Source organism: Microplitis demolitor, chromosome 6, assembly GCF_026212275.2.
Source record: "Microplitis demolitor isolate Queensland-Clemson2020A chromosome 6, iyMicDemo2.1a, whole genome shotgun sequence".
NCBI lineage: Eukaryota > Metazoa > Arthropoda > Insecta > Hymenoptera > Braconidae > Microplitis > Microplitis demolitor.
The window spans coordinates 10,865,088-10,889,375 of NC_068550.1; the positions used below are offsets into that span (position 1 = coordinate 10,865,088).

At 27.5% G+C, this 24,288-nt stretch overlaps 3 protein-coding genes and 1 pseudogene across 5 annotated transcripts; 2 read left to right on the forward strand and 2 right to left on the reverse strand.

Moving 5' to 3' along the window:
• Positions 1-238: 238 nt before the first annotated feature.
• Positions 239-3,920, reverse strand: LOC103577005 (programmed cell death protein 2). The gene is made up of 4 exons (XM_053740109.1): positions 3,756-3,920; positions 3,093-3,443; positions 2,587-3,031; positions 239-1,067 (listed from the first exon to the last, which is right to left on the reverse strand). Exons 1-4 carry the CDS (start codon positions 3,802-3,804, stop codon positions 815-817), a joined length of 1,098 nt encoding a protein of 365 aa, XP_053596084.1. The 5' UTR covers positions 3,805-3,920; the 3' UTR covers positions 239-814.
• Positions 3,921-6,090: 2,170 nt separating this feature from the next.
• LOC106693782 (kelch domain-containing protein 10 homolog) lies at positions 6,091-9,942 on the forward strand. 2 transcript variants are annotated; one of them, XM_014442969.2, is made up of 5 exons: positions 6,091-6,320; positions 6,473-6,513; positions 6,601-7,555; positions 7,646-7,987; positions 8,060-9,942. In XM_014442969.2, the coding sequence occupies exons 3-5, from the start codon at positions 7,505-7,507 to the stop codon at positions 8,225-8,227; spliced, it is 561 nt and encodes a 186-aa protein (XP_014298455.2). In that variant the 5' UTR covers positions 6,091-6,320; positions 6,473-6,513; positions 6,601-7,504; the 3' UTR covers positions 8,228-9,942. The 2 variants fall into 2 exon arrangements, with proteins under 2 accessions (XP_014298455.2, XP_053595750.1); XM_053739775.1 differs by having other exon boundaries at positions 6,476-6,513.
• A 1,037-nt stretch (positions 9,943-10,979) lies between these two features.
• On the reverse strand, positions 10,980-16,708 carry LOC128668007 (E3 ubiquitin-protein ligase makorin-1-like; annotated as a pseudogene).
• Positions 16,709-20,964: 4,256 nt separating this feature from the next.
• Positions 20,965-24,066, forward strand: LOC103572262 (uncharacterized). 2 transcript variants are annotated; one of them, XM_014443698.1, is made up of 6 exons: positions 20,965-21,009; positions 21,131-21,189; positions 21,465-21,674; positions 21,799-21,952; positions 22,047-22,147; positions 23,761-24,066. In XM_014443698.1, the coding sequence occupies exons 2-6, from the start codon at positions 21,166-21,168 to the stop codon at positions 24,007-24,009; spliced, it is 738 nt and encodes a 245-aa protein (XP_014299184.1). In that variant the 5' UTR covers positions 20,965-21,009; positions 21,131-21,165; the 3' UTR covers positions 24,010-24,066. The 2 variants fall into 2 exon arrangements, with proteins under 2 accessions (XP_014299184.1, XP_014299183.1); XM_014443697.1 differs by having other exon boundaries at positions 20,984-21,189.
• The last annotated feature ends 222 nt before the right edge of the window (positions 24,067-24,288 follow it).

The window sequence follows — 24,288 nt, forward strand, 5'->3', positions numbered from 1 at the left end:
TCACACCAATAAAAGGGATCATTAATTTAATAAATAGTAATGATTATAATCTTAACTGACAGTATTTATTATTCTGAGTTCTTAAGTTATAGAGAAAATAAATAAGGGATTAATTTGAGAATAATATATTTAAATTTATTGTCGTAATTCAAGTAGCAATTACGTCAAAATAATTAAAAGTACGTAAATATGTAATCGGATTTTTTTGTAGAGAATTTAATTAGCAACTAAATTATTGATATACATCTTTGCCGTACATGTGTTAGTTTAGCCAGAATTTGTATATTTTAACAATAAATTTTAAAAACTAACTTTAAAGTTTTCAATTAAAAAATATATATATCGTATATAATGATATAAATTACATAGTAATTGGCTATGGTCTCATTTATTATTTTTGAAACATTTCAAGTTCGATATAATACAAATATTCAATTTTTGCTCTAAAAAATCAGAAATTAATTTTTGATTTGACTTTACTCCGTTACTCAGAATTCGGATTTTTTTTTTTAAATCATTCTGAGTATGGAGTAAAAACAATTTTATTTAGATAAGATCATGAATAAAAGGCTTACTTAATTATGAATAATTAAATAAAACTTTTGGTTTTTATTTCTAAAATGTTACTATGGTCACTTGTCCAATTCGTTAGACTAGACAGTAGTGCATCAATGTGCTGTCTGCAGTTTGTATACAGAGATCTTGATTCCAAGAAAAACTCAGCCGAAAATATCTGATAACTCCAGTTAAAATTATAACCAGTAAATTTTGCAAGCAATGAATGTTTATCAAATAGCTGCTTACACGTAATAAATTAGACCGTTTCAATATCTTGTTTCCAAATAAATTCCGGCTGGTACCCCACTATACTACATGAATTTTTACAAGTAAAAATAATCAGCACTCCCCAATCTATGCTACCAATGTCATTACAATTTAAATAATTCAATAACTGCGGCATTAATTGAAATTCAAATGTACGCTCTCCATTACAATTTTCACAAGTTGGAATTCCTTTCACTTTATTGTTCTTGGATATATATAGTGGTTGTCCTCCACGATGGTATCTATTTAGAAAAATATTTTATTTAATAAAAGAAAAAATAATTTTTGTATTAACGAACAAAAATTATTATCTGCTCCTCTGGCCCCATTAGCAGCATTGTCTTAAGCAAGTTGCTTGACGAAAGTCCTTTAGCAAGTCTTTCACGGAAGATTTTGACCAGATTTGAATTCCTCGTTGCTTAAATTCAGTACTGATAGCAAACCAAGCGGTCCTCATTAAAATTTTAAGTGCTACAAATTAACATTATCATTCGATAAAATGAAATCGACCGTTAAATGAGCACCACTGAATTTACTATACCAATACTGAATATATGGCTCACAAAATAAAAGTAGCCATCTGCAATTATCTTAAGCAATTCTGCAGCAAGTTTGATCAAATTGATCTTACGCAACTATCTTAGCAAAGTATTGCAACAGATTTACTTAAGATATCTTATGGAAGTATTTTTGTCTTAGACTTCCCCAATACTGGTTATGAAGACTTGCTTAAGACTTAAGATACAGATTTATATAAAACTTCTTTAAGAATGCTACTGAGACCTATCTTTAAATGGACGTAGAATGGACAATAACGTATCAACTGACATAGACATTATTCTGAGAAAATTGTGTTTAATGATTTAAAATTTTTTTTATCGAAATTATTCGAGCACAAATTGCTTCTATGTGATTTTATTAATCAATGGCAAAAAAAAAAAAAAAAAATAGTTTGACGACCTAAATTAAGTACATCCATTGAAAATAAACTTAAATTTTGTATTACGAAATATAAAATTGCCAATCTAATCCTCAAAAACGTTTCATAAAACTACACTCGGTTTTGGAAAATTACTATTAATACTTTCGGATTAAATCCAATTAATCTAAAGTAATTTGACACTTTATTGCTCAAGTCATTTCAGCAGAAATGTTGGGACACATAAAGTTAATCATTATAAAAATTATTAATTTTTAAGAAAAACTTTATTTTGTATTTTTGCAATAACGTATCACGTTACTTTAATTTTTATACTAGTTAATAAATAATTCTCTGCAATTTAGTATTTAAACTCAAGTTACTTAACTCGATTTTACGTTTTATCCCATATTGACGTTCTAATTAGCAAATGGTCTTACTCCATTTCAAAAAATCTTCCATTTATGCGAAAAAAAAAGTAATTCAAAAAATTTTATTCATCTAAAAATCAATTCAATATCTAGTAAATACATAATATTTTTATCTAGGTTACTCAAATAATATTTTTTCTATTCTATATTTCTGACTATTATCATCTGAAAATTGCACAGAATCACCTAATGAAAAATATTAAGTTAAACAATTTGCTAATTAGAACCTCGATATGATATATTTATCAATAATTTGGTGGGTTTTATGATTTAAAACAATTTTCTTAACGCTAAAATATTTGAAAATATATTTTAGTTACTAAGGAATGATTTTGTAAAAAAATGATCAAAAATCGATATTTTGTGATATAAAACGTTATTGCTTATCTGCGTCTAAATAATTTAAATTACCTTAAGATTTGATCAGGATTATTTTTAATTTTTTCTTTAAATTTCATGAATACTTCGTCATCATTAGCCTTAACCATTTCTATCAAGTCGCTCTCTTTGATATGTTGTAAGCTACCGGCAGATCCTTCTTCCACCATCTTATTAAATTTATCCAGCTCTACTTTTTCTTTATCATCCCCATTATCATCATCATCATCATTATCGTCATCCGGACACTCCTCATCATAATCAATCTCATACTCAGGAAATAAAAATCTCTCGTAAGTCTCATCGGGTAATTCAATTTTTTCACCATCGGCTAATTTAGCACATACTTTTTTGTGTCCAGCTTCCCAATCAAGAATTTGATGTTGTCGGCAACAGTAATTTACTTTCTGACATTTCTTGCAGTGACTAGGTGATTTAATGTTACAAACTCTGCATACTTTGATCCAATAGGAAGCTTCTAAGAATAAAAAAAAAAATATTGATCAATTAATATTATAAATATCATATAAAATAAATACCTAAATTGTCATGAGGATTTTTTTTATCAAAGTCAACAGGTTCAGCTGGATAATATTCATTGTCACGTGGTAACTGAGACCTAAATATTTTTAAATTTTTATTACTATTTTGCTTGCAGCACTGAGCTTTTCTACAAATAAATAAAAATAAACTACGATGAAATGCTTCATCATTTTGTTCATCCGGTGCATATATTTGGCATAAAAATATACACGGGTCATTACAAATTTCACATACAACATCTTTAGCACTCGGTATGTTTTTTAAATCCATCCAGGCTGGTTTACCTCCAATTTTCATGGGTAAATAGCAACTTTTTAAACGCCATGATTCACATTTTTCAGCAAAACCTAGTGAAACACTCATGTTTTTTATTTATTTAATTATTGTAATTATTTATTCACATAAAATTTGATAAAATATTTTAGGTTATAATTATAAAATTGATAGCACGTGGGTTGAGCTTTTAAATTTTAGATAATGGAGAGCGCGATAAGGGGTGCATAAGAGAGATCCGAACGAAAATGCAGCCAACGCTACAAATGCAAGAAAATTTAAAAGCAAAATTGATCAATATCAAAATATATACATTCCACAGCTTATATATTACACTAAATGAAGAACAAATCAAAATAAAAACTCTAAATTGATATGACACTCACACTTCAATCGTAAAATGTGATAATTGAACAAAAATCCAGTTACCACCATGAAAAAAACAAATAGTATGAATAACAAACTCTTAAAAAGTATCTAAGCTAAATTTTTTAAAAAAGAGACCCTGATAGCCAAGTTGGCGAGAAACTGACGAGAAACTTGCAGCCGCAACTGGAACCAAGTTGATCGCCAACAGTTGGTACCTCCAATAGTTGATGGACATTTTCTGAGAAAGTTGGTGGCAAAAGTTGTAAATCCAAAAAGTTGACGATCACTTTCTGAGAAAGTTGGTGGCAAAAGTTGCTTGCAAAAGTTGGTGATCATAAGTTGACGGTAAGTTTACTTTCAATTTCCTCAGAACCTTGCATTCCAGTTGCGGCTCCATACTGCCGCCAACTTTCTGAGAAAGTTGGCGGTAACTTGTAGCCAAAAGTTGCAAAAGCTGAAGTTGTCGATAACTTGTCGTCAAGTTGGTTGGAAACTAATGAATGACCAACTTTTTCTCGATCAACTCGTGTTATCAGGGGACAATTCACACCACGTCGAACAAAAATTCAACCGTCGGTAAAGTAAATCTTGGTAGGTAACTGACAAACTAGGTAATCAAGTCTTAAGCTATAATGGAATTTAAAAAATTTTTTTATATTTTTAAATTATTGTAAAATGCTTAAATGATATAAAATAATTAATAATAAATTAGTCTAAAGAAAACCATGTAAAAAATTTTGCAAATACATAATTTTTTTAATTACATTCTTTATTAAATTCTTTTTTATTTCAGAAACCATACAATCATTTAAATTATCTTATAACTAATTATGTAATTATATTTTTATATAAAGAGTGGAAGTAAAAAATTTTTTGTCTTAATTAAGTTCCAAAAATAATTCTAAAACATTTTAAATTATTAAAATTAAAATTACATTCAAAAACTTTTTAACGTGGAAATATTATTATGATTTATAATTAATAATCATAATAATAATAATAAAAGAAAAAGTATTAGTTTGGTCAGAAAAACTTTAAAAAAAATTTCGGGACAAGTTATCCGCAACATCAAAGACCGCAAGTATTTTTTTTTATTTAAAACAAATTATATACTTTTGTGGAAATATACCCTGGCTTGAGAAATCCGATTCATTGCAATTGGATTCAATTGGTAATTTCCGATTGAATGCGATTGAAATTCGATTGGGATCGGATTATAATCGGAATCCTTAACTAGTGATTATACACTCAAAAATAAAAATTGACATGAAAAATTTAAAATATCATTTCAAATGATGTGACAACATCGGCACAAAGTGGACAAAGTAAATTGGCGAGCAGTATTAATTGCTGAAAATCGACGCTTTGAGTGCCCAATCTGTCGAAGTCCAATTTTACGTGTTGCCAATGTTACTGCCGCTGCTGCGTAAATTATTGCCGAAATTTTTTTTAAAGTTTTTCTGACCAAACTAATACTTTTTCTTTTATTATTATTATTGTTATTATTATTATTATTATTATTATTATTATTATTATTATTATTATTATTATTATTATTATTATTATTATTATTATTATTATTATTATTATTATTATTATTATTATTATTATTATTATTATTATTAATTATAAATCATAATAATATTTCCACGTTAAAAAGTTTTTGAATGTAATTTTAATTTTAATAATTTAAAATGTTTTAGAATTATTTTTGGAACTTAATTAAGACAAAAAATTTTTTACTTCCACTCTTTATATAAAAATATAATTACATAATTAGTTATAAGATAATTTAAATGATTGTATGGTTTCTGAAATAAAAAAGAATTTAATAAAGAATGTAATTAAAAAAATTATGTATTTGCAAAAATTTTTACATGGTTTTCTTTAGACTAATTTATTATTAATTATTTTATATCATTTAAGCATTTTACAATAATTTAAAAATATAAAAAAATTTTTTAAATTCCATTATAGCTTAAGACTTGATTACCTAGTTTGTCAGTTACCTACCAAGATTTACTTTACCGACGGTTGAATTTTTGTTCGACGTGGTGTGAATTGTCTCTTTTTTAAAAAATTTAGCTTAGATACTTTTTAAGCTCCCTTAACTTGGCACCTCAAAATTAATTTTTTAGATTTTGTTATAAACAAGTCAATTGTCCGTCCAATGTCCGTCAATGTCCGATAAAATTTTTTATTTGTCCGATAATTGTTTATTTTTAAAAAATTAAACAAATTTTTGTTCTTAAGTTGGCACTCACTCTCTCTAATCGAATGGTTTTTTTTTTAATTTGATAGATTAATTTTTTTTATTGATTGTCCGATTGATAATATTATTTGTCCGATCGTTTTTCTATTTTAAATTAATTTTTTAGTGGAATTAATTTTTTAATTAGTAATTACCAATGCGCATGCGCAAAAGTAAAACAGCTTTGAGACAGCCGCCATATTTGTTTATATCTTATCAGTGGTTGTACTCCAATATCGGAGTAATTATTATGGAGATACCTCTACCCTCCACAGTAGTTATACATGTTTACATAAGTATAATGTTATCTATCAGCAATGAGAAGTGAAAGGTAAGAGTTAAAAAATTAAAATTCGATTGAACACAAGTCCTTTTTCAAGTGAGGTAAAAGCTGTGAAACTACCATGCCTTTGAGCCTTCAGAAGGGCTACACAATTCTTTGTAGTATTCGTTTACCTTCTTTACTGTTTATATACTTTTTAGCAGCAAATGGCCGACGACTGAACCAGAAGCATTGATTGCCGGTGAGAAAAATTCATAATAAATATTCAAATTAATATGACATTTATATTTAATAACAATATAAAAAAATCTAAACCTGCATGTTTTAGTTATTATAAAAATGGCCTGTGTCGAGAGGGCGATAACTATCGGTATCGATGTTCAAATCAGCAGTCTGGAGCTGAGCAGGATGAAATGACTGATGCAGATGACTCGGACAATAATACCAGCGAACAGGGAACCTCATCAGTTCCTTGTCGTTTTTACAAATGAGGAACCTCTAAGTTTGGCAATCGCTGTTATATCCACACAGCCTCGACTAGTAATCGCAGTGATGATCAAGAATTAAATTCTGGACAAAACTCTGGTCTATCTGTCGTAGTATCGTCACTTACTGACACAGGTCACTCACATTTATTTATTGTGATCAATATGGGCCAGGATTAAAGTGTCAGAATAAATATATTTATATGTATATATATATAAGTATATTAATAACAAATATAAATTGTAAAATGTATGTCTTCAAACCGTTTGTGTTAACGGAATGCGACAATCCAAGTGAAACTAAGCTGACACCCAGAACATTTCCGACGATATTTTGCAATGAAAAATATATGTACTCATTCAGCGGATACAACTACACCTTAAATCGATATAGAGCAGCAGTTTTTGCCCAGCAACAACGAAATAATTCTTGGCATGACATTTAAATTGGACAAACTTATTGTAATTTCGTGGTATGTGTCAGTCAAAAGGTTACCTGTATACCCAAAATTTAAAAAATGAGCCCGAGGTAGGAAAATGACCACTAAGGGTCCGCTGCCTAAGCGATTCTTCTCCCATAATTTTATAAGCCACGGGTCGTATTTTTATACCTTCGGAAACTATCGTGGGTTGGGAGTCTTCAGGATAGACCCAGAGACTGGGATATGAGAAAAGTTGTCTCCAGAAAATGGTGATGATTTCCCTGGGTACTATGATGACATCGAGCTGGCTTATGATGGCAAAAAAATGTATGTGATATTTGTAAAAATACGAGGGGAAAGAATCCGCGAGCTCAAGGTATCAATCAAAATTTAATCTTCACTTAATTAATTTGAAATAAATTATTTTACAGAAGACCTCTATTAGCTTATTTAAATTTTCTTACAGACAATACAGTCTTATGACATTGAACAGAATCGCTGGTATATTTTGGATACTACCGGAGATCCTGATAATGAGAAACCGTTTCCTGATATCAGGATTAATTTCGGAATCGCTCATATCGTGGATCTGGAAAGTAAAGGCACAAATATTGTTATTTCTGGAGGAATGATGGACAAGAGAATTTATGATGGCATTTGGCGACTGAGTTTATTTACACTGCAGTGGACTTGTTTGAATAAATTTGGGTCCATTCTTCCTCAAGCTATTTGCGAGTATGACGCGATCACTTCCCTTGATGGCAAGATGTACGTTGTCGGTGGAAGGATCAAGAAAAAAAATAACAGAGTAATTGATACTTCATTTATTCTAATTCTATCATCAGTTGTATTAATAAAATATATATGTATTTTTTTTTAGCTAAGTGAAGTAAATAATCTTTACTCCACTTGGTTACGGATACCAAAACTCACGGACATCTGCTGGGAAGCTGTTAATTTTTATTACAGAGAATTAAATACAAAAACAGATGAAGGATTGTTTGAACTCGGACTGCCTATTAAATTCGTAAAGTCTAGATGCCAGTGAATTTATCATTATTTTATATATCAAAATTAGGGGTACACAAATAGTTCGAACTTACGAATTATTCGTATCGAATCAAAGTATTTGATTTAAACTCCGAATCGAATAATTCAAATTATTTGTAAACTTACGAATAATTCAAAAGTTTGCAAATAATTTATATATTTTATTATTAATGGCTGGAAATTAAAATATTTTTTCTCATCAAATTTTTATCAGAGGTAAACTGACACAAATCGACGACAAAATTATTTTTAGTTACTTTAGAAAACTAAACTCTATTAAATAAAAATTGAATACTTGAAAGCTGATGAAAATTTTCACGATTCGAATCGAGTAGTTTGAAAAGTTACAAATAATTCGAAAACTTTCAAAAAAGTTAAAAATTGACGGGTAATTCAAATTTTCCATGATTCGATTTTATCGAATTATTCGATTCGATGATCCTGAAGTTAGCAGACGATTGGCAATTTTCTGAGGGAAATAACATTTAACATGTGGAGAGAATAAAAAAAACTAATTGTAATTAAAATTAAATTTAAAATTTTTCGAAAATAATGATTAATTATTGTATGGGACCTGAGGCCAATTAATTGTGAAGTGGGGAAAGAATAGAAACAAATGAATTGTAATTCAAATATAATTTAGATTGGGTCGGAATTAATCATTGATTCTTGAATGAGGCTTGAGGCCAATTAAAATTAAAGTCGGAACAGAATAAAAAAAATGATAGCAATCAAAATTTAATTTTAAATTTATTGAAAGTAATATTTAATTATTGTATAAAGACTGAGGCCAATTAAATTCAAATTGTGGGCAGAATAAAAAAAATAATTGTAATTTGAATATAATTTAATACTTTATGAAAGTAATAATTAATTATTGTATGTGGCCTGAAGCCAATTAAATTTGAAGTGTGAGTGGAATAAAAAAAATTGGGATTTTAATTTAATTCACAATTTTTCGAAAATCATAATTAATTATTGTATGAGGCTTGAGGTGAATTAAATTTAAAGTGTGGAGAGAGAAAAAAAATTAATTGTAATTTAAATATAATTAAAATTATTCCGGAATTAATAATTAATTATTGTATGAGGCTTGAGGCCAATTAAATTCAAATTTTGGACAGAATAAAAAAAAATAATTATAATTTAAATATAATTTAGATTTTTTAGGAATTAATAATTAATTATTGTATGGAGTCTGAAGCCAATTAAATTTAAAATGTAGATGAAATAAAAAAAAAATAATTGTAATTTAAATATAATTTACAACTTTTCGAAAGTAATAATTGATTATTGTGTGTGGCCTGAAACCAATTAAATTTAAAGTGGGTGGAATAAAAAAAAATTGTGATTTAAATTTAATTTACAATTTTTCGAAAATCATAATTAATTATTGGATGAGGCCCGAGGCCAATTAAATTCAAAGTGTGGAAAGAATAGAAGAAAATTAGTTGTAATTAAAATTTAATTTCAAAATTGTCGGGATTATTAAGAAATTATTGTATGCATACAATGATTAATTATTATTTCCGAAAAATTCTAAATTAAATTTAAATTACAAATATTTCTTTCATTTCATCCACATTCTAAATTTAATTGGCCTCAAGCTGCATACAATAATTAATTATGATTTTCGAGAAATTCTTAATTTGTTAGATATGTAGAACAGTTTTTCTTGTCTATTACAGATTTTGACAGCACTTATTATTGAATACTAAAAATAAAAAATACTAAACATATGTGCAAGAAATACTTTATTCATTAATTTTCATTTTTTTTTTTATTTTATTTTTTTTTTTTTTAACGACAGATACAATTAAATATTTAATTTTAGAGTGGCTGATCTCTATGATTAGCATTTTCATTAAATGAATATTAAATTGCACATAATAAATGAGATTTTTTATCGTTCATTAGAAAAATTTAGATATAGGGTGCAAAACAGGCTTTAAATATTCAAAGAATTAAAGAATTTAATCATTATTTGAACAGTGTTAATTAACAAACAATGAGGTATCAATAAAAATAAAATTATTCTCAACTTTGTTATATACAATATAATACAATTTTAGGATCTTATGTAAAGTACACCATGAGGTGTTATTGATAAACTATCCGCCACCGATTCAGGTTTCTTGGCATTATCATTATACGATATCCATGAACCAGATGCTCTTCTGCAATAGGCTATCTAGTGGAAAGTGGAATACCCTGCAACTCCGGATAATCTAAAATTTAACAAGTGATTATTGTTAAAACAAAACTGATAACTAAAATAATTATTTAAAAAAAGCTTTTATTTAACTATAAAATATATTCTTATCAAACGTGTCTAACAAATTTCAGCCTGATAGCTTCAATGAAATATTGATTGCACAATTCAAGAACAAACGTACAAGTCAAGTTAAATGAAAGCTTTTAATGCAAAACATATTTATTGCTCAAAATATTCTACGAACCGATAACGAAGAATATCTCCACATTCATTGGCTTTTAAATTTAAGTATACTGGCAGCTCACGTAATTTACACATTCGACCTTCTGTTTCCCTATGTTTTTTTACATCAAGCTCTATATAAATATATAAATTGGGCGTTCTCTTAGATAGTTTTTTTACTTTTACAGTAACTATAAAAGGAAAGATAATTATCTGCATTTTCATTTATAGTACTTTTTTTGAACATAAAGCTACATTTCAAGCGGTACTGTTCCCAAAAAGCAAATGCAATAATATCTGTCCAAACATTTTTTCATAGTTTAATATACTGATGTCCATTGCTGTCAATATTTTTTGTTATAATTTTATTCCATACTTCTCTAAAAATCTCCACACCAAAATCTTCAATTTCATTAGAATCATGAAAATACCAATTTTCGTTGACATAATCTATGTCATTTTTATCGTCATCATTACTACTTTCGCTATCAATACTTTTATTCAGATTGTCATTATCCAATTCATTATCATCATTAATATTAGATATATTTGAATTTTGAGAAAAATAACCACATTCTTGCCAGACAATAGTTAAAATCTTTTTTCTGTCTTGACGAACATTAACACGAACACAATTACTAGACCATTTGTTTTTTAATTCATCGGATATTATTTGCCAAATTTCCGAAGACCATAGTGGTAAGTCAGGGATAAAATATTTAATATGTTTCTTTAAGACTTGAATTGCAGACTCAACAAATACATATCGTTGACGCCCCATCAATAATTTAACGATTAAAATCTAAAAAATATAGATTCTTAAAATCTGTTGAATAATGGTTATAACTAAAATATTTTCGATTAGAATTTTGTTAATAATTGAAGAATCGATATAATTGAAGACAAACAATAATGTGTTGAATATTTATGGAGATAATAAATTTAAAGAAAATTTTTTGATTACATTAAATAAGGCGGCAAAAAGTTTATTAATGAATAAGATTTAACAAATTATACGCTTTGTTTTTTTGTACTTATGTGTTTTACTTTATTTTTTTGTACTTATATGCTTTGTTCATAACAATTGTAGATACGGTAAACAGAGATATTTAAGAAAAGCGAAGCTTCGATTGATTGTCATTTGTTTAATGAAAATAATAAAATCAAAAGATGCATATATGTTCATAAAAATACACAATTGTTGAAATCTCTCGTATCGACTGATGATTATTTTTGTTCTTACTTTTTAATTACAACAAACATTTGACAGATTATTTATTAATTAATTATAAACAATGAAAAAAAAAAAATAATAATAATAATAATAATAATTTTTCAGTAAATTAAAATTAACGAAAAATAATTTTTTGACAATATATTTATAATCCTCGTATTAATAAGTTTGAGTGACATAAAATATGAATGTTTTTTTAGAAAAGCTTAAATATTTATATAAATAGGTAAAGTCTTATTTGTAATAGTTATATCAAATTTTCTTCGAAAACAAAATCTATAAATTATTTAATAAATATATTTAGTAGATAAAAAATTTTGAACCAACGATACTAATATTTTATAAGCTAATGAAAATGAAATGTGAACACATATTTTTTTGAATGCAATAAAATATTTTAAATAACTTATTTACGATAATTTATATTACGTTTTGCAGTTACGTAATTTAGCATTATATCATCATACTTATTAATTTAAAAAATGGAAAGAAATGGTATTTTTAAGTTGTGATAGACAGATTCTTACAAAATTTATATTTTCTACTTTTTATTAGAATTTTTTGTTTTATGGAATAAAAATATCAATATTTACTCCAGGCATCGTGGAAATACGTATAGCTAGTATTCTAGAAAGCTCTTTTCGTTGATAATATTCTTCTTTAATGTTATTGTATTTTCCTGGCAAATTTTTTATAAAAATTAATACATTATTCGATAAATTTATAACAAAAAAATAAAAAGCACATTATAAGTACATACGAATTATCCTAATAGCTTTTTTCTGCCATGTATTCCATCGTAATCTTATAGCTGCTAAATCGTAGATAACTCAAAATATTAGTTAAGTACACACTTACTAGTGCACAAATAATTGACCACGTAAAAAAAAATAATCAATAAGCAATAATATATAATATTAGATCATACTGTAATTCTGTACTTGATGCCATGAAATCGTGAATAAGTACTCAAAAATTTCAACGAATATTTTCGTACCTATCAAAAAAAAAAATATATATATATATATATATCTGGCGTTTTATTTTTTTTTTAAACGGAGACTTGATAATGGAGTACGGATCCGAGATCATTGTCAATCTCACCAGATTAACCTGAAAAAAAAAACCAATTAAATTAATTTTCTATAGGACTACTTCAATGATAAGAATTGTAAAAAACTAAACCAAAATTAAAACAAACGCATAATAAAATATATAAGATTTTTTTTTATACGTAATAAAAAATATGCTAAGAAATAACAAGATTTTTTTTAGTAGGATATTATTTTAATTTATGTTTTTTTCTTCTAATCAATCATTTAAAAACTAATTTTAACAGATACACAATATAACATTATGAAAAAAAAAAGTGTTTTTATTGTAAAAAATAAACAATGATAATGAGTGAGCAAAAAAAAATTCAAACCACTTTAATAAGTATTTAGTATTTTGCCTATGACTTATTAATTATATGCCAATATTGAGATGTCATTTAAATTCAAAAATAATAATCAATAATAACAATGTTTTCGCTATTAAATTAATGTACATTACACTCGTAATTAACGCACTTTAGCAATAACATATTTATTGTTATTTTTATTATTTTTTTACCCGACAACCTTTAAATTTTTTTTTGCTATCATATTATCTATTACATCTTTTTTGTAAAGCCAAAAAAGTATAATATTTATCGGAATATAATTGTAAAAAACTTATAAAGCCGATTAATGCATTGTGACTTGTCTTGGAAATCTATATGAAAAAGAAAAAGAATTTTTTTTTATATACATCACAAAACTTAAATTTTTTGAATATTTTTTATGTCTACTATTTTTAATAATTATTATTAATTTGCGTGGAAATAAAAAATTTATGGTTCATTTTTTTTTAATTATTAAATCATAAAAGGACAAAAATATTTTTACCAGACGCAATCTTCGGAATCTGAGTACACGACGACAACTTCGTCATGATCATCTATATAGATTCAGCGATTGTCTCTTTCTTCGAGAAAATTCCATAATATTAATTGCTAAAATAAATAATTTAGTTATTTAATAAATATATTAATATAAAAAAATGATAAATAAGTCGTTGTACCTGAAGGAAATCAATTTCACCGCTAGAATGAGAAGCTTGACGTGCTGAAGGACCGACGTCTGTTTTAGTTCCGTCAGGTAAGGCATGAAGATAAAAGCATTTGTTGTCGAAGAGACATTTTCTTTGGCCCTTGTTGAAGTACTTACAATCTTTCTGGCTGTTAAATTAAATGTAGAGACAATAAATAAAATATTTAATAATTGACAAGAAAAGGAGAGAGGACGAACGAGACATAAAAATTCTAAAATTTTAAGAAAGCGGACTGGAACATTTGTTTCAACTTCTCGCTGTGAAAATTGAAAATTTTCTAAAAAAGGGAAGTTATTGGCTTCAGTATGATTTTCGAAAATCGAGTTTTCATCAGATCTCGACGTTTTAAGGCCCTACGAAGCTATTTAGACTATTTTCAGATGGACGCGCGCGCGCGCGCGCGCGTGTGTGTGTGTGTGTGTGTGTGTGTGTGTGTGTGTGTGTGTGTGTGTGTGTGTGTGTGTGTGTGTGTGTGTGGATCGCCGTCGAAGAAATTCTAGAGAAAATCGATAGAAAATTTATAAAAAATCTAGACTCAAGTCTCAAAACTTAGAACTGATTAGATTTTTAAGGGCATTCTCAGACAGTGCCCCCCCCCCCACTTTTTAAAAATATACAATGACTTCCATCTGTCATAACCGTATTAAAATTTTATTAATTAATTAAAAAAAATCAAAACCTTAATTGAAAAATGGACAACGTAGTCGTAATTTCGTTGAGATATAGAATTTTAGAAAATTATTTGCAATTGATATTAATTGGGAGCTAAACGAAATTTGTTGAATAAATTTTAGCCAACAAAATTTAAAAATTCGAATTATAAAATTGACATGCTCGAAAACAGCGGGAAGTTTCGGGGATGGCTACAGGGTCAACCGTTTCCCAGATTTTTTTTATAATAAAATATTTTGACAATCAACCAATACTGTCATAAATTTTCCAAACAAGTAGATTATCCGAAAAATATATTTATTAAATATGAAATATTAAAAAAAAATTAATGATTACCTCAGTGCTCCTTTATACTTGATGATAAGTTTTTCTTTTTCTTCATTAGTGTCGACCCAATATATGCAGGGACAAACGAAGTCCGAGCATTTTGGACATGACCGTATAATTTGGTTATCAAATTGTTTAGCATGACGCTATTTTCTAATGCAATTCAAACAAAAATAGTGATTACAGTTTGGTAATATACCAAATCTTCTCTGTTCACAGGAGGTCTTTTCCATAATAACCTCGAAGCAAACTCCACAGGCTTTACTGCGGCTCCGTTGAACAGCAAACGACAGTTCCATGTCAGCCTCATGTTATTTTATGCAGGCCTTTAGTGATTTAAATATTTAACTAATAAAATTAAAAGATAAAAAATGTTGATAAAACATTTAAACTTACGCCGATAAGCTGCTGTCGACGTTCTTTATTGAACAGATAAAGAGCAGCACTACCGCAAAACTCGCAAATATCTCCATGTAAATAAGGACACTCAAGTTTTTTGCAAACTCTACTTGATTCTGTATAAGGACAGAGAGGTTCTGATGCGGGATTCAATGTCTGGCCTAAATTGTTGACTGTTCTAGCATACGATTCTGGTTTGTTGGCTTTAAATGACAACATATCGATGTCATTATCAATGTCGTCGTAGTTTAAAGCACAATTAATGGCTGCCAATGTGGTCGGTACAAATTTTGGTGCTTTGACCCATTCGTTTGGTTCATACTTGTTCTTATTTCTGTCAAAATAAAAAAAACCTTGAAATTAAACCTTGATATTAATAAATATAAGATTATAATTAAAAAAAAATTACTTACGATTTATCTGGAGTGACGACTGGAGGAAAAGCCGTCGATGATGAGTGACCTGTGTCAGTAAGTGACGATACTACGACAGATAGACCAGAGTTTTGTCCAGAATTTAATTCTTGATCATCACTGCGATTACTAGTCGAGGCTGTGTGGATATAACAGCGATTGCCAAACTTAGAGGTTCCTCATTTGTAAAAACGACAAGGAACTGATGAGGTTCCCTGTTCGCTGGTATTATTGTCCGAGTCATCTGCATCAGTCATTTCATCCTGCTCAGCTCCAGACTGCTGATTTGAACATCGATACCGATAGTTATCGCCCTCTCGACACAGGCCATTTTTATAATAACTAAAACATGCAGGTTTAGATTTTTTTATATTGTTATTAAATATAAATGTCATATTAATTTGAATATTTATTATGAATTTTTCTCACCGGCAATCAATGCTTCTGGTTCAGTCGTCGGCCATTTGCTGCTAAAAAGTATATAAACAGTAAAGAAGGTAAACGAATACTACAAAGAATTGTGTAGCCCTTCTGAAGGCTCAAAGGCATGGTAGTTTCACAGCTTTTACCTCACTTGAAAAAGGACTTGTGTTCAATCGAATTTTAATTTTTTAACTCTTACCTTTCACTTCTCATTGCTGATAGATAACATTATACTTATGTAAACATGTATAACTACTGTGGAGGGTAGAGGTATCTCCATAATAATTACTCCGATATTGGAGTACAACCACTGATAAGGTATAAACAAATATGGCGGCTGTCTCAAAGCTGTTTTACTTTTGCGCATGCGCATTGGTAATTACTAATTAAAAAATTAATTCCACTAAAAAATTAATTTAAAATAGAAAAACGATCGGACAAATAATATTATCAATCGGACAATCAATAAAAAAAATTAATCTATCAAATTAAAAAAAAACCATTCGATTAGAGAGAGTGAGTGCCAACTTAAGAACAAAAATTTGTTTAATTTTTTTAAAATAAACAATTATCGGACAAATAAAAAATTTTATCGGACATTGACGGACATTGGACGGACAATTGATTTGTTTATAACAAAATCTAAAAAATTAATTTTGAGGTGCCAAGTTAAGGGAGCTTGACTTCGATGATACTTGTAATTTAGTAATTGATTTACCAACTATTTATGAGACCAACTGTGTAACACAAAAATACTAGTTAAACGGCAAGTTAAAATACTTGATAATAGGTGACACACCTCGTAAGTTACAAAACAGAGAGGTAAATTATAAAAGAGTAAATGAAAATAACATTAAAATGTTTTCAGTATTTTTAATACATAATGAATATTGATAAAACAAAATAATTAGTTGAATGTTAAATAAATAAAGATAATAATAAAAATATTAAAAGTGGTTTTCTAAGATTCTTTGAGGGCTCTTTCGTTTCATATTTTATTGTGGCTTATTGACATTTCTCTCCGATAAATACCTGAATACTCTTACGATGTGCTAGATGATCAACAGGATTTGATAATTACTTGATAAAATTACTAATTTAATTAAAACATAAATAATAATGAAAACAATAAAAAATTTTAAATCTAGAGTAGACACTTGCGCATGCGCAAAACTACTATTAGATCAACGGGCATAATTAAAATTTTAATAATTAATTATAAATATAAAAACAAACAAACAAACGCTATTTTTGGTGGGGTATTAACAAACAAATCAAGATAAATGGAAAAAAAATTAAAAAAGATAGAAAATGAGTATAGTGACCGCTAACTTCAAATAAATTTTTAAAAATTTAATTAAAAAAAAATAAAAAACGAACAAATAATTATTTATAGCGAACATTGACGAACAAACGAATTGCTAAAAAAAATTTGCCAAAAATCGAATCCCCCCGCCAACTTAAGGGAGCTGTATTAATTATAAAACAAAATTTACGATAGTCTATTGCAAAAATTGTGATTCAAATTTTATAGTCCACCGTTACAATACCATATAATGAAAATTACGATAGTTAAATCGTAAAAAATCCGGGAATTTTTTTTCCGTGTACGATTGACTCCTGGGGCACAATGGACCAGCTGAAAATTATGAAATAATGATTTTGTCAACGGTTTGTAATAAGTCTGATAGTTTTGCTGGATAAGTAAAATGATCTCGGTATTTACACTGAGAAAAAAAATCAGTAAAATTAACTATAAGATTGTAGTAAAATAACGCTTCAACTATTTATTCATGATATTTACAATAATCATTTATAGTTATTAAATCAATCGGAAAATAGTCAAGATAAGTATTTTTTAGTATAATCAGCCATATCAAATATTAACGTAACTAATTTAAAAATGTTTATGAAATAAAAACTTTATTACTTTCATAACTTAATTCTAGTAGCTTTATTTACTATAAGTATTTTATTGAAAAGCATCAAAATTTAAGTATTGTTAAACATAAAGTAATAATTGTTGGTAATATTAAATATTTATTAATGTTATTACTTTCATATAATTGATACGAATCTAGTGTATAAGTCAGGTTAACTACACATTTGTGATGAAGTGAACAAAAATTTTAGTTATCACGATTAGAAGATTATATTCAGAGTATCTATAACTTTTATTCTGTTCTAAGTTCATATTTAAATCAACTAGTAATATTAAATTAAGTGGATGAAAAAAAATGAGTCTTGTTGTCTAGTAATATATTTATTACTTTCAATATAATATTATTAATAAAGTTATTATATCAAGTCATTCATGCATAATACAAAATTCCAAAAATGTTAAGCATCAAAAGAGGTACTTGATTCTCGGGCGTACATCAGGGGAGTATCGGTACCAGAGTCGCCCTCAAGTTTAGAATATATTACTTCTGAAATAAGTTTCTTAACAGGGACACCTCAGAAGGTAGGCGCTATCTAGTGGCGAGCACCGAACTATTCCCATTGCCGTTGTCTAGCACCGACGACTCCTTCATTCTCTATGTATCTTTTTTCTCCCAAGAAATTTTTCTCTCGGTTTAACCAATTTTTTTTCTTCGTTCGAGCATACGAAAATTCTTGCATTAAAAAAATAGTACTTATTCCGAGAAATTTGAGTTCTTTTTGTCAATTCAACAAATATTTTTTGATTCCAAAAAATTTTCGATAAAGTAAATAATTCAGTTTAATTCACGAATAAGTAAATAATTCAGTTTAATTCACGAAATAAGTCTTGCAGAAAGCACAGCTAAAGAAATCATTAGATTTTCGTTAAATTAGATTGAACAAGATATCAACAAGTATTCATTGTTGATTTAAATTAAATATGAAGTTAAAGACTTTCTTTTGTGCCGCTTAGATACAAGTTAAATGTTTGACTCAAAAATTTTTTACTACAATAAGTACATCAAAGACAACAATTTTCGATTCAGTTTAATGCGACACAAAAGAATTTTCATCCGTTTTTCACGGAAATTGTGATTTTTTTTCCAAATAATTAATTTTAAAAACTTGTAACTGTTGAATTATAAAGTTTAAAAATTATCGGATAACATTATTTGATGGGTAATAAAATCATCTACAAAAAAGTTCTTAAATTTTTGTTTTGTTACATACAACAAAATTTTCGTATGGAACTAAAAAAAAATATAGATTTTATTTTTCACAGTCTAATATATGGAGAAGAGAGGGGCAAAACGGGGTACTTAAGGAAACAGTAAGTTTTTGGGAACTTAAATACGTTAAATGAACTTTTTTTTTTTTTTAATATTTGCAGTAAAAAAAAAAATTTTCAGCTGCCGTGAAAAAAAATTAGTATCAATTCCGACGCTTTAAATAAGTATTCAATCACTAAATAAATAAATCGTGCAAACGTCAATTCTTGTTCAGATGAATCATTGTAAAATAATTGAAACAACAGCCGAGTTGTAGTTCTTTTTTGCATTTTTATAGTTGATATAGTTATGAGCAATCATTAGTTTACTTATAATAATTGTAATCAAACAATTCATAATGCTACGTTGTTTTCTTTCATCAATACCAATTCGTTTAGTTAAATTAACTATAAAGTTATAGTGCAATAAAGCTTTAGCGAAAAAATTTTAGTTTTAGCAATTAACTCGATAGTTAGAATAATTATTTAATATTAACTATGAATCAACACTTACCATTCAAACAATTTTTTAATTACTTGAACTAACGAAAAAGTTGCTGTAATTACTTAAAATTTATGTGATTTTAACTACATTTCAGTAGTTGCGATAAAAAATTTCAATCACTATCAAATTTTAGTAGTATCAATAAATTTTATTATGTTTCAGAAATTAATGAATAGTTAATATTACTATCAAAAATGGTATTAGGAATTAATTTTAAATAGTTGAAGCTTTTTAGTTAACATGACTATCGACTTTTCTCTGAGTATACTATAAAATTCACTTCAAGCTCCAATAACTTTTGGACAGATGGATTCATCAAAAAATGATAAGAGACCTTATTTGTACAGCGTTTAATTTTCAATAAATAATCATACCCATTGTTTTTTTCCAATACATTCATTCGCTGATTAATGATAAAATTTCTAAATTAAAAAAAAACTTCCATGTTGTGTTTATAGAATTTCATGAATTCATGAAATTTTTTTTAAATTTTGTAAAAATCCACCACAAGCACTTATAAACTCTGTCTTTTCCGGCATTTCTCTCTAAATACATCAATTAAGCACTACACAGAAAAAAGGAATTCTTGGGGCAAATCATTTTTACTCACCCCAAGGTTTTTTATTTACATATATATTTTTTTGTTATTAATCGAGATATTTTGAGAAAATTCTTTTATAATTATAAAAAATTACTAATATAATTAAAAAAACAACAGATTTTAAATATTTTAAATTTATTCGTGCTTCCCGCCATTTTTTAATTATTATTTTATTATTTCATAATAAATGAGCATTATGAGTCGTGCACTTTTGGATTTTCCAAATTCTTTTATGTTACGTTTTGCTAACATTTTTTTGGTAACTTAAAAAAAACTTATAAAAGTTGACTTGATAAAAATTCTATTTGCCACTTGGGTAATTATTATAAGTAAATTTGATTTTTTAGACTTTTGAAATTACCGCCACCACCACCATGTTTTCTATAACATCGCATGCGCAGATAAGAAAGATCAATTGCTCTTGTTTAAGGATTTAGGAGACTAGGGTAAATTTTTATCTTGCATTTACTTATTAAAATCTTCAAAATAATTAAGAACAAATAATAATTAGCGACACGAGCAGTTCATTATCAGTTGTATACAATTTTTGTACTTATTAATTTACAGCTCAAGTAAAGCGTTAGTTATTAAATAGATATTAAATGGCAGCTGAAGTGCAAAATAAGGTAAAGAATTTTTTTTTTTTATTTATATTCATGAAATAATCATTTTTAATGATATAAATTACATTTTTTTGTGATGTATCTTGTAATAATGCTTGTATGATATGTAAAGATAGTTATGGAATGTCAAATTGATTTCTGATTCATGAAATGAATATTAAATCCTAGGTTAAAAGCACTAACTTTTGGTTCTTATAAACGGCGGGAAAAAGATGAAAATTTTATTAGTATTTTTTTTTCTTTTATTTATGAATACGAGTTTTATGCTTTTTATTCAGGTTCAAAAATTAAAAGAAAATGGAAATAATTGTGTACGTCAACAGAAATATCCTGAAGCAATGTTTCATTATACACATGCAATTAAAATCGATCCTAATAATTATTCTCTATATAGCAATCGATCTTTTGTATTTCTAAAAATGCAACAGTATCATTTTGCAATGGAGGATGCTGTAATGGCCATAAAATTGAAGCCTGATTGGACCAAGGTACGATATTTTTGTTTTTTAATTTAATGAAGCTCAAACGTTCAAGAAAATTGAGAACAGACTGATTGACAACTTGAATTAAAACCGGAATATTAATGAAGAAAATTATTTAATCTTCTTTTAGGGCTATTATCGCAAAGCTGAAGTTGAATTTCAAACATTTAGGTTTTGTGATGCCTTACAATCATACAGACAAGCTCTAAATTTACAACCAAATGATCCAGATATTTTGGAGGCCATTAATAAAGCATCTAGATCATTAATTAAAGATCAAAGAGGTAATTATATTTATTTATTAACTAAACTAATTCCAATTCTGTTGTTTTAAAAAATTTGCTGTAAAAAAGTATAAAATAATAAAAATGTTTATAGCTGACCAACAAATTCCATGGCTTGGAGCTGGTATTGGAATTATTTTAGGTGTAATTGTTGTAATTGCTGATTATTTATTTACTAATAAACCAACACTAACTGTAAGTAATTATCGAAATTTTTTTTTTGATTGGAGTTTTAAGAATTCGAACACTATAAAACTCATTTAAAATTATTTTAGTAATTTTTCAATCACTTTAAACTGCGTTAATTTTTCGCGCAAGAGTTCATGTAAAATCAACTCACATTAAAGTGAGTGAAAAGTTACTATCATGCTTTTACCCTAATAGCACAGTTTGCTTGAGCAAAAGTTTACCCTACAAAAGTTTCGTTGAATTTTTCGTGAAATTTCCGTCAACTTCGGACTTTTCTATTTTTACGACAATTTGTATGTAACTTGCTATTGCATTTGGAGTAAATTTACTGCCCGAATTAGAATGCAAATTTACTTCAAAACTCAACTAGAAAAAAGTTGTCTTTAATTCTCATGCAAATTTTATGTCAATTTATCGTTAATTTGAATTGAAAAATTGTTAAGTATATTTTTATCCTCAAATTGTAGACAATTTTGTGTATAAATTTGCTTACCTTCTGAAATGGTAAGAATGAACATTACCGACTGTTTTTTTTTTCGTAAAAGTTTATCTTCCCTGATAGCACGAGTTGATCGTGAAAAAGTTGGTCATTCATTAGTTTCTGACCAACTTGATGACAAGTTGTCAACAACTTTAGATTTTGCAACTTTTGGCTACAAGTTACCGCCAACTTTCTCAGAAAATTGGCGCCAGTATGGAGCCGCAACTGGAATGCAAGTTTCTGAGGAAATTGAAAGTAAACTTACCGTCAACTTATGATTGCCAACTTTTGCCACCAACTTTCTCAGAAAGTGACCGTCAACTTATTGAATTTCCAACATTTGCCACCAACTTTCTCAGAAAATGTCTATCAACTATTGGAGGTACCAACTGTTGGTCGTCAACTTAGTGTCCAGTTGCAGCTGCAAGTTTCTCGTCAGTTTCTCGCCAACTTGGCTATCAGGGTTAAAATTAAAGAAAAATTAACCACAAATTTTTATTTTCGACTTTAGCTGTGAAATTGTCGGCAAATTCGGGCAGCAAGTTTCAGGTAATTTCAACATCAAATTACCCGCAATTTAAAGTTGAAGTAACTATTAGGGTAAATAGGAGTTTAAGTCTCAATGATTCTAGATTTAACTCATGAATTGTTCGAACATTAATTATAATATTCGATTAACAACTTGGATTCAATAATTCGAATTTTTTTTAGTTTTCAAAGTATTCATTATTTTTCAAATTAATTGTCAGTTTTTAAAATATCCATTAAATTTTTTATTATTTTTCAGTTTTCGAATTATTCGTAAACTTTGTTAATCGTTCTTCAGTTTTCAAACTATTCGTAAATGGTCGAAATGTCTGAAGAATTCGAATAATTTTTGTTATCAAATTATTTGTTAGCTTTCACACTCTTTGTCAGGTTTCCAATTCATACCTAATTTTCGAATAAAGTTTGAATTATTCGTAGATTATTATAAAAATTTTTTTATAATTTATCAGAAATGAAATCAAAATTTTATATTCCAAGTTCGAACTGAATATTCGAATTTTTCTAATTATTCAATTCGAATTTTAAATCAGATAATAATACTCGCACACCTCTGATATACAATTTAAATTATGATATTTTTTACTTAAAGCATCCACTTTTAATGGCGCTATTGACAATATCAATAGCAATGATTGGGTTTGGAATAGCCAAAGGATTTCGTTATTTTGTTAAATGTCAACGTAAGTCATTACTTGAACCGCCGTTCGATTTGAAGGATGAAAATAATACAAAGCAAGATGGTGACAAAAATACTGATGATGCTGATAAGCAAAATGATAAGCACCCAAAGTACAGCAAAGCTCAAGCGCGTCAACGTTTTAAGAAAGGCAAAACGTAGTTTACTCGCTTGTAAAGAGTATAAATATAAATCATTAAATTATCACTTTTAACGATACACGGTGAAAATTTTACATTGCTTTTTACTTCCCCTGCATATTGAGTTATACTGTGGAACATATTACCAATGAACTATATTTACTCAGTATAGATATCCCTGATTAAACAACTGAATTCAACCGAATTCAAAATTTTAATTCTGTTATATTCTGTCGAATTCTGCAAAACAGAATTCAACTGAATTGAAAATTTGAATTTGAATTAAACAAAATAAAATGGA

What these genes read in the sequence shown, in the direction of transcription:
- LOC103572262 (XM_014443698.1), top strand. Translation starts at nt 21,166, where the DNA reads ATGGCAGCTGAAGTGCAAAATAAG. An exon ending in ATTAATTAAAGATCAAAGAG is followed by an intron (nt 21,953 to 22,046) that starts GTAATTATATTT and finishes AAATGTTTATAG; the next exon opens with CTGACCAACAAATTCCATGG. An exon ending in CTAATAAACCAACACTAACT is followed by an intron (nt 22,148 to 23,760) that starts GTAAGTAATTAT and finishes TTTTACTTAAAG; the next exon opens with CATCCACTTTTAATGGCGCT.
- LOC103577005 (XM_053740109.1), bottom strand. Translation starts at nt 3,804, where the DNA reads ATGGTGGTAACTGGATTTTTGTTCAATTATCACATTTTACGATTGAAG. An exon ending in TCACATTTTACGATTGAAGT is followed by an intron (nt 3,444 to 3,755) that starts GTGAGTGTCATA and finishes GTGTTTCACTAG; the next exon opens with GTTTTGCTGAAAAATGTGAA. An exon ending in AATCCTGATCAAATCTTAAG is followed by an intron (nt 1,068 to 2,586) that starts GTAATTTAAATT and finishes TTTTCTAAATAG; the next exon opens with ATACCATCGTGGAGGACAAC.
- LOC106693782 (XM_014442969.2), top strand. Translation starts at nt 7,505, where the DNA reads ATGTATGTGATATTTGTAAAAATACGAGGGGAAAGAATCCGCGAGCTC. An exon ending in AAAGAATCCGCGAGCTCAAG is followed by an intron (nt 7,556 to 7,645) that starts GTATCAATCAAA and finishes ATTTTCTTACAG; the next exon opens with ACAATACAGTCTTATGACAT. An exon ending in TCAAGAAAAAAAATAACAGA is followed by an intron (nt 7,988 to 8,059) that starts GTAATTGATACT and finishes ATTTTTTTTTAG; the next exon opens with CTAAGTGAAGTAAATAATCT.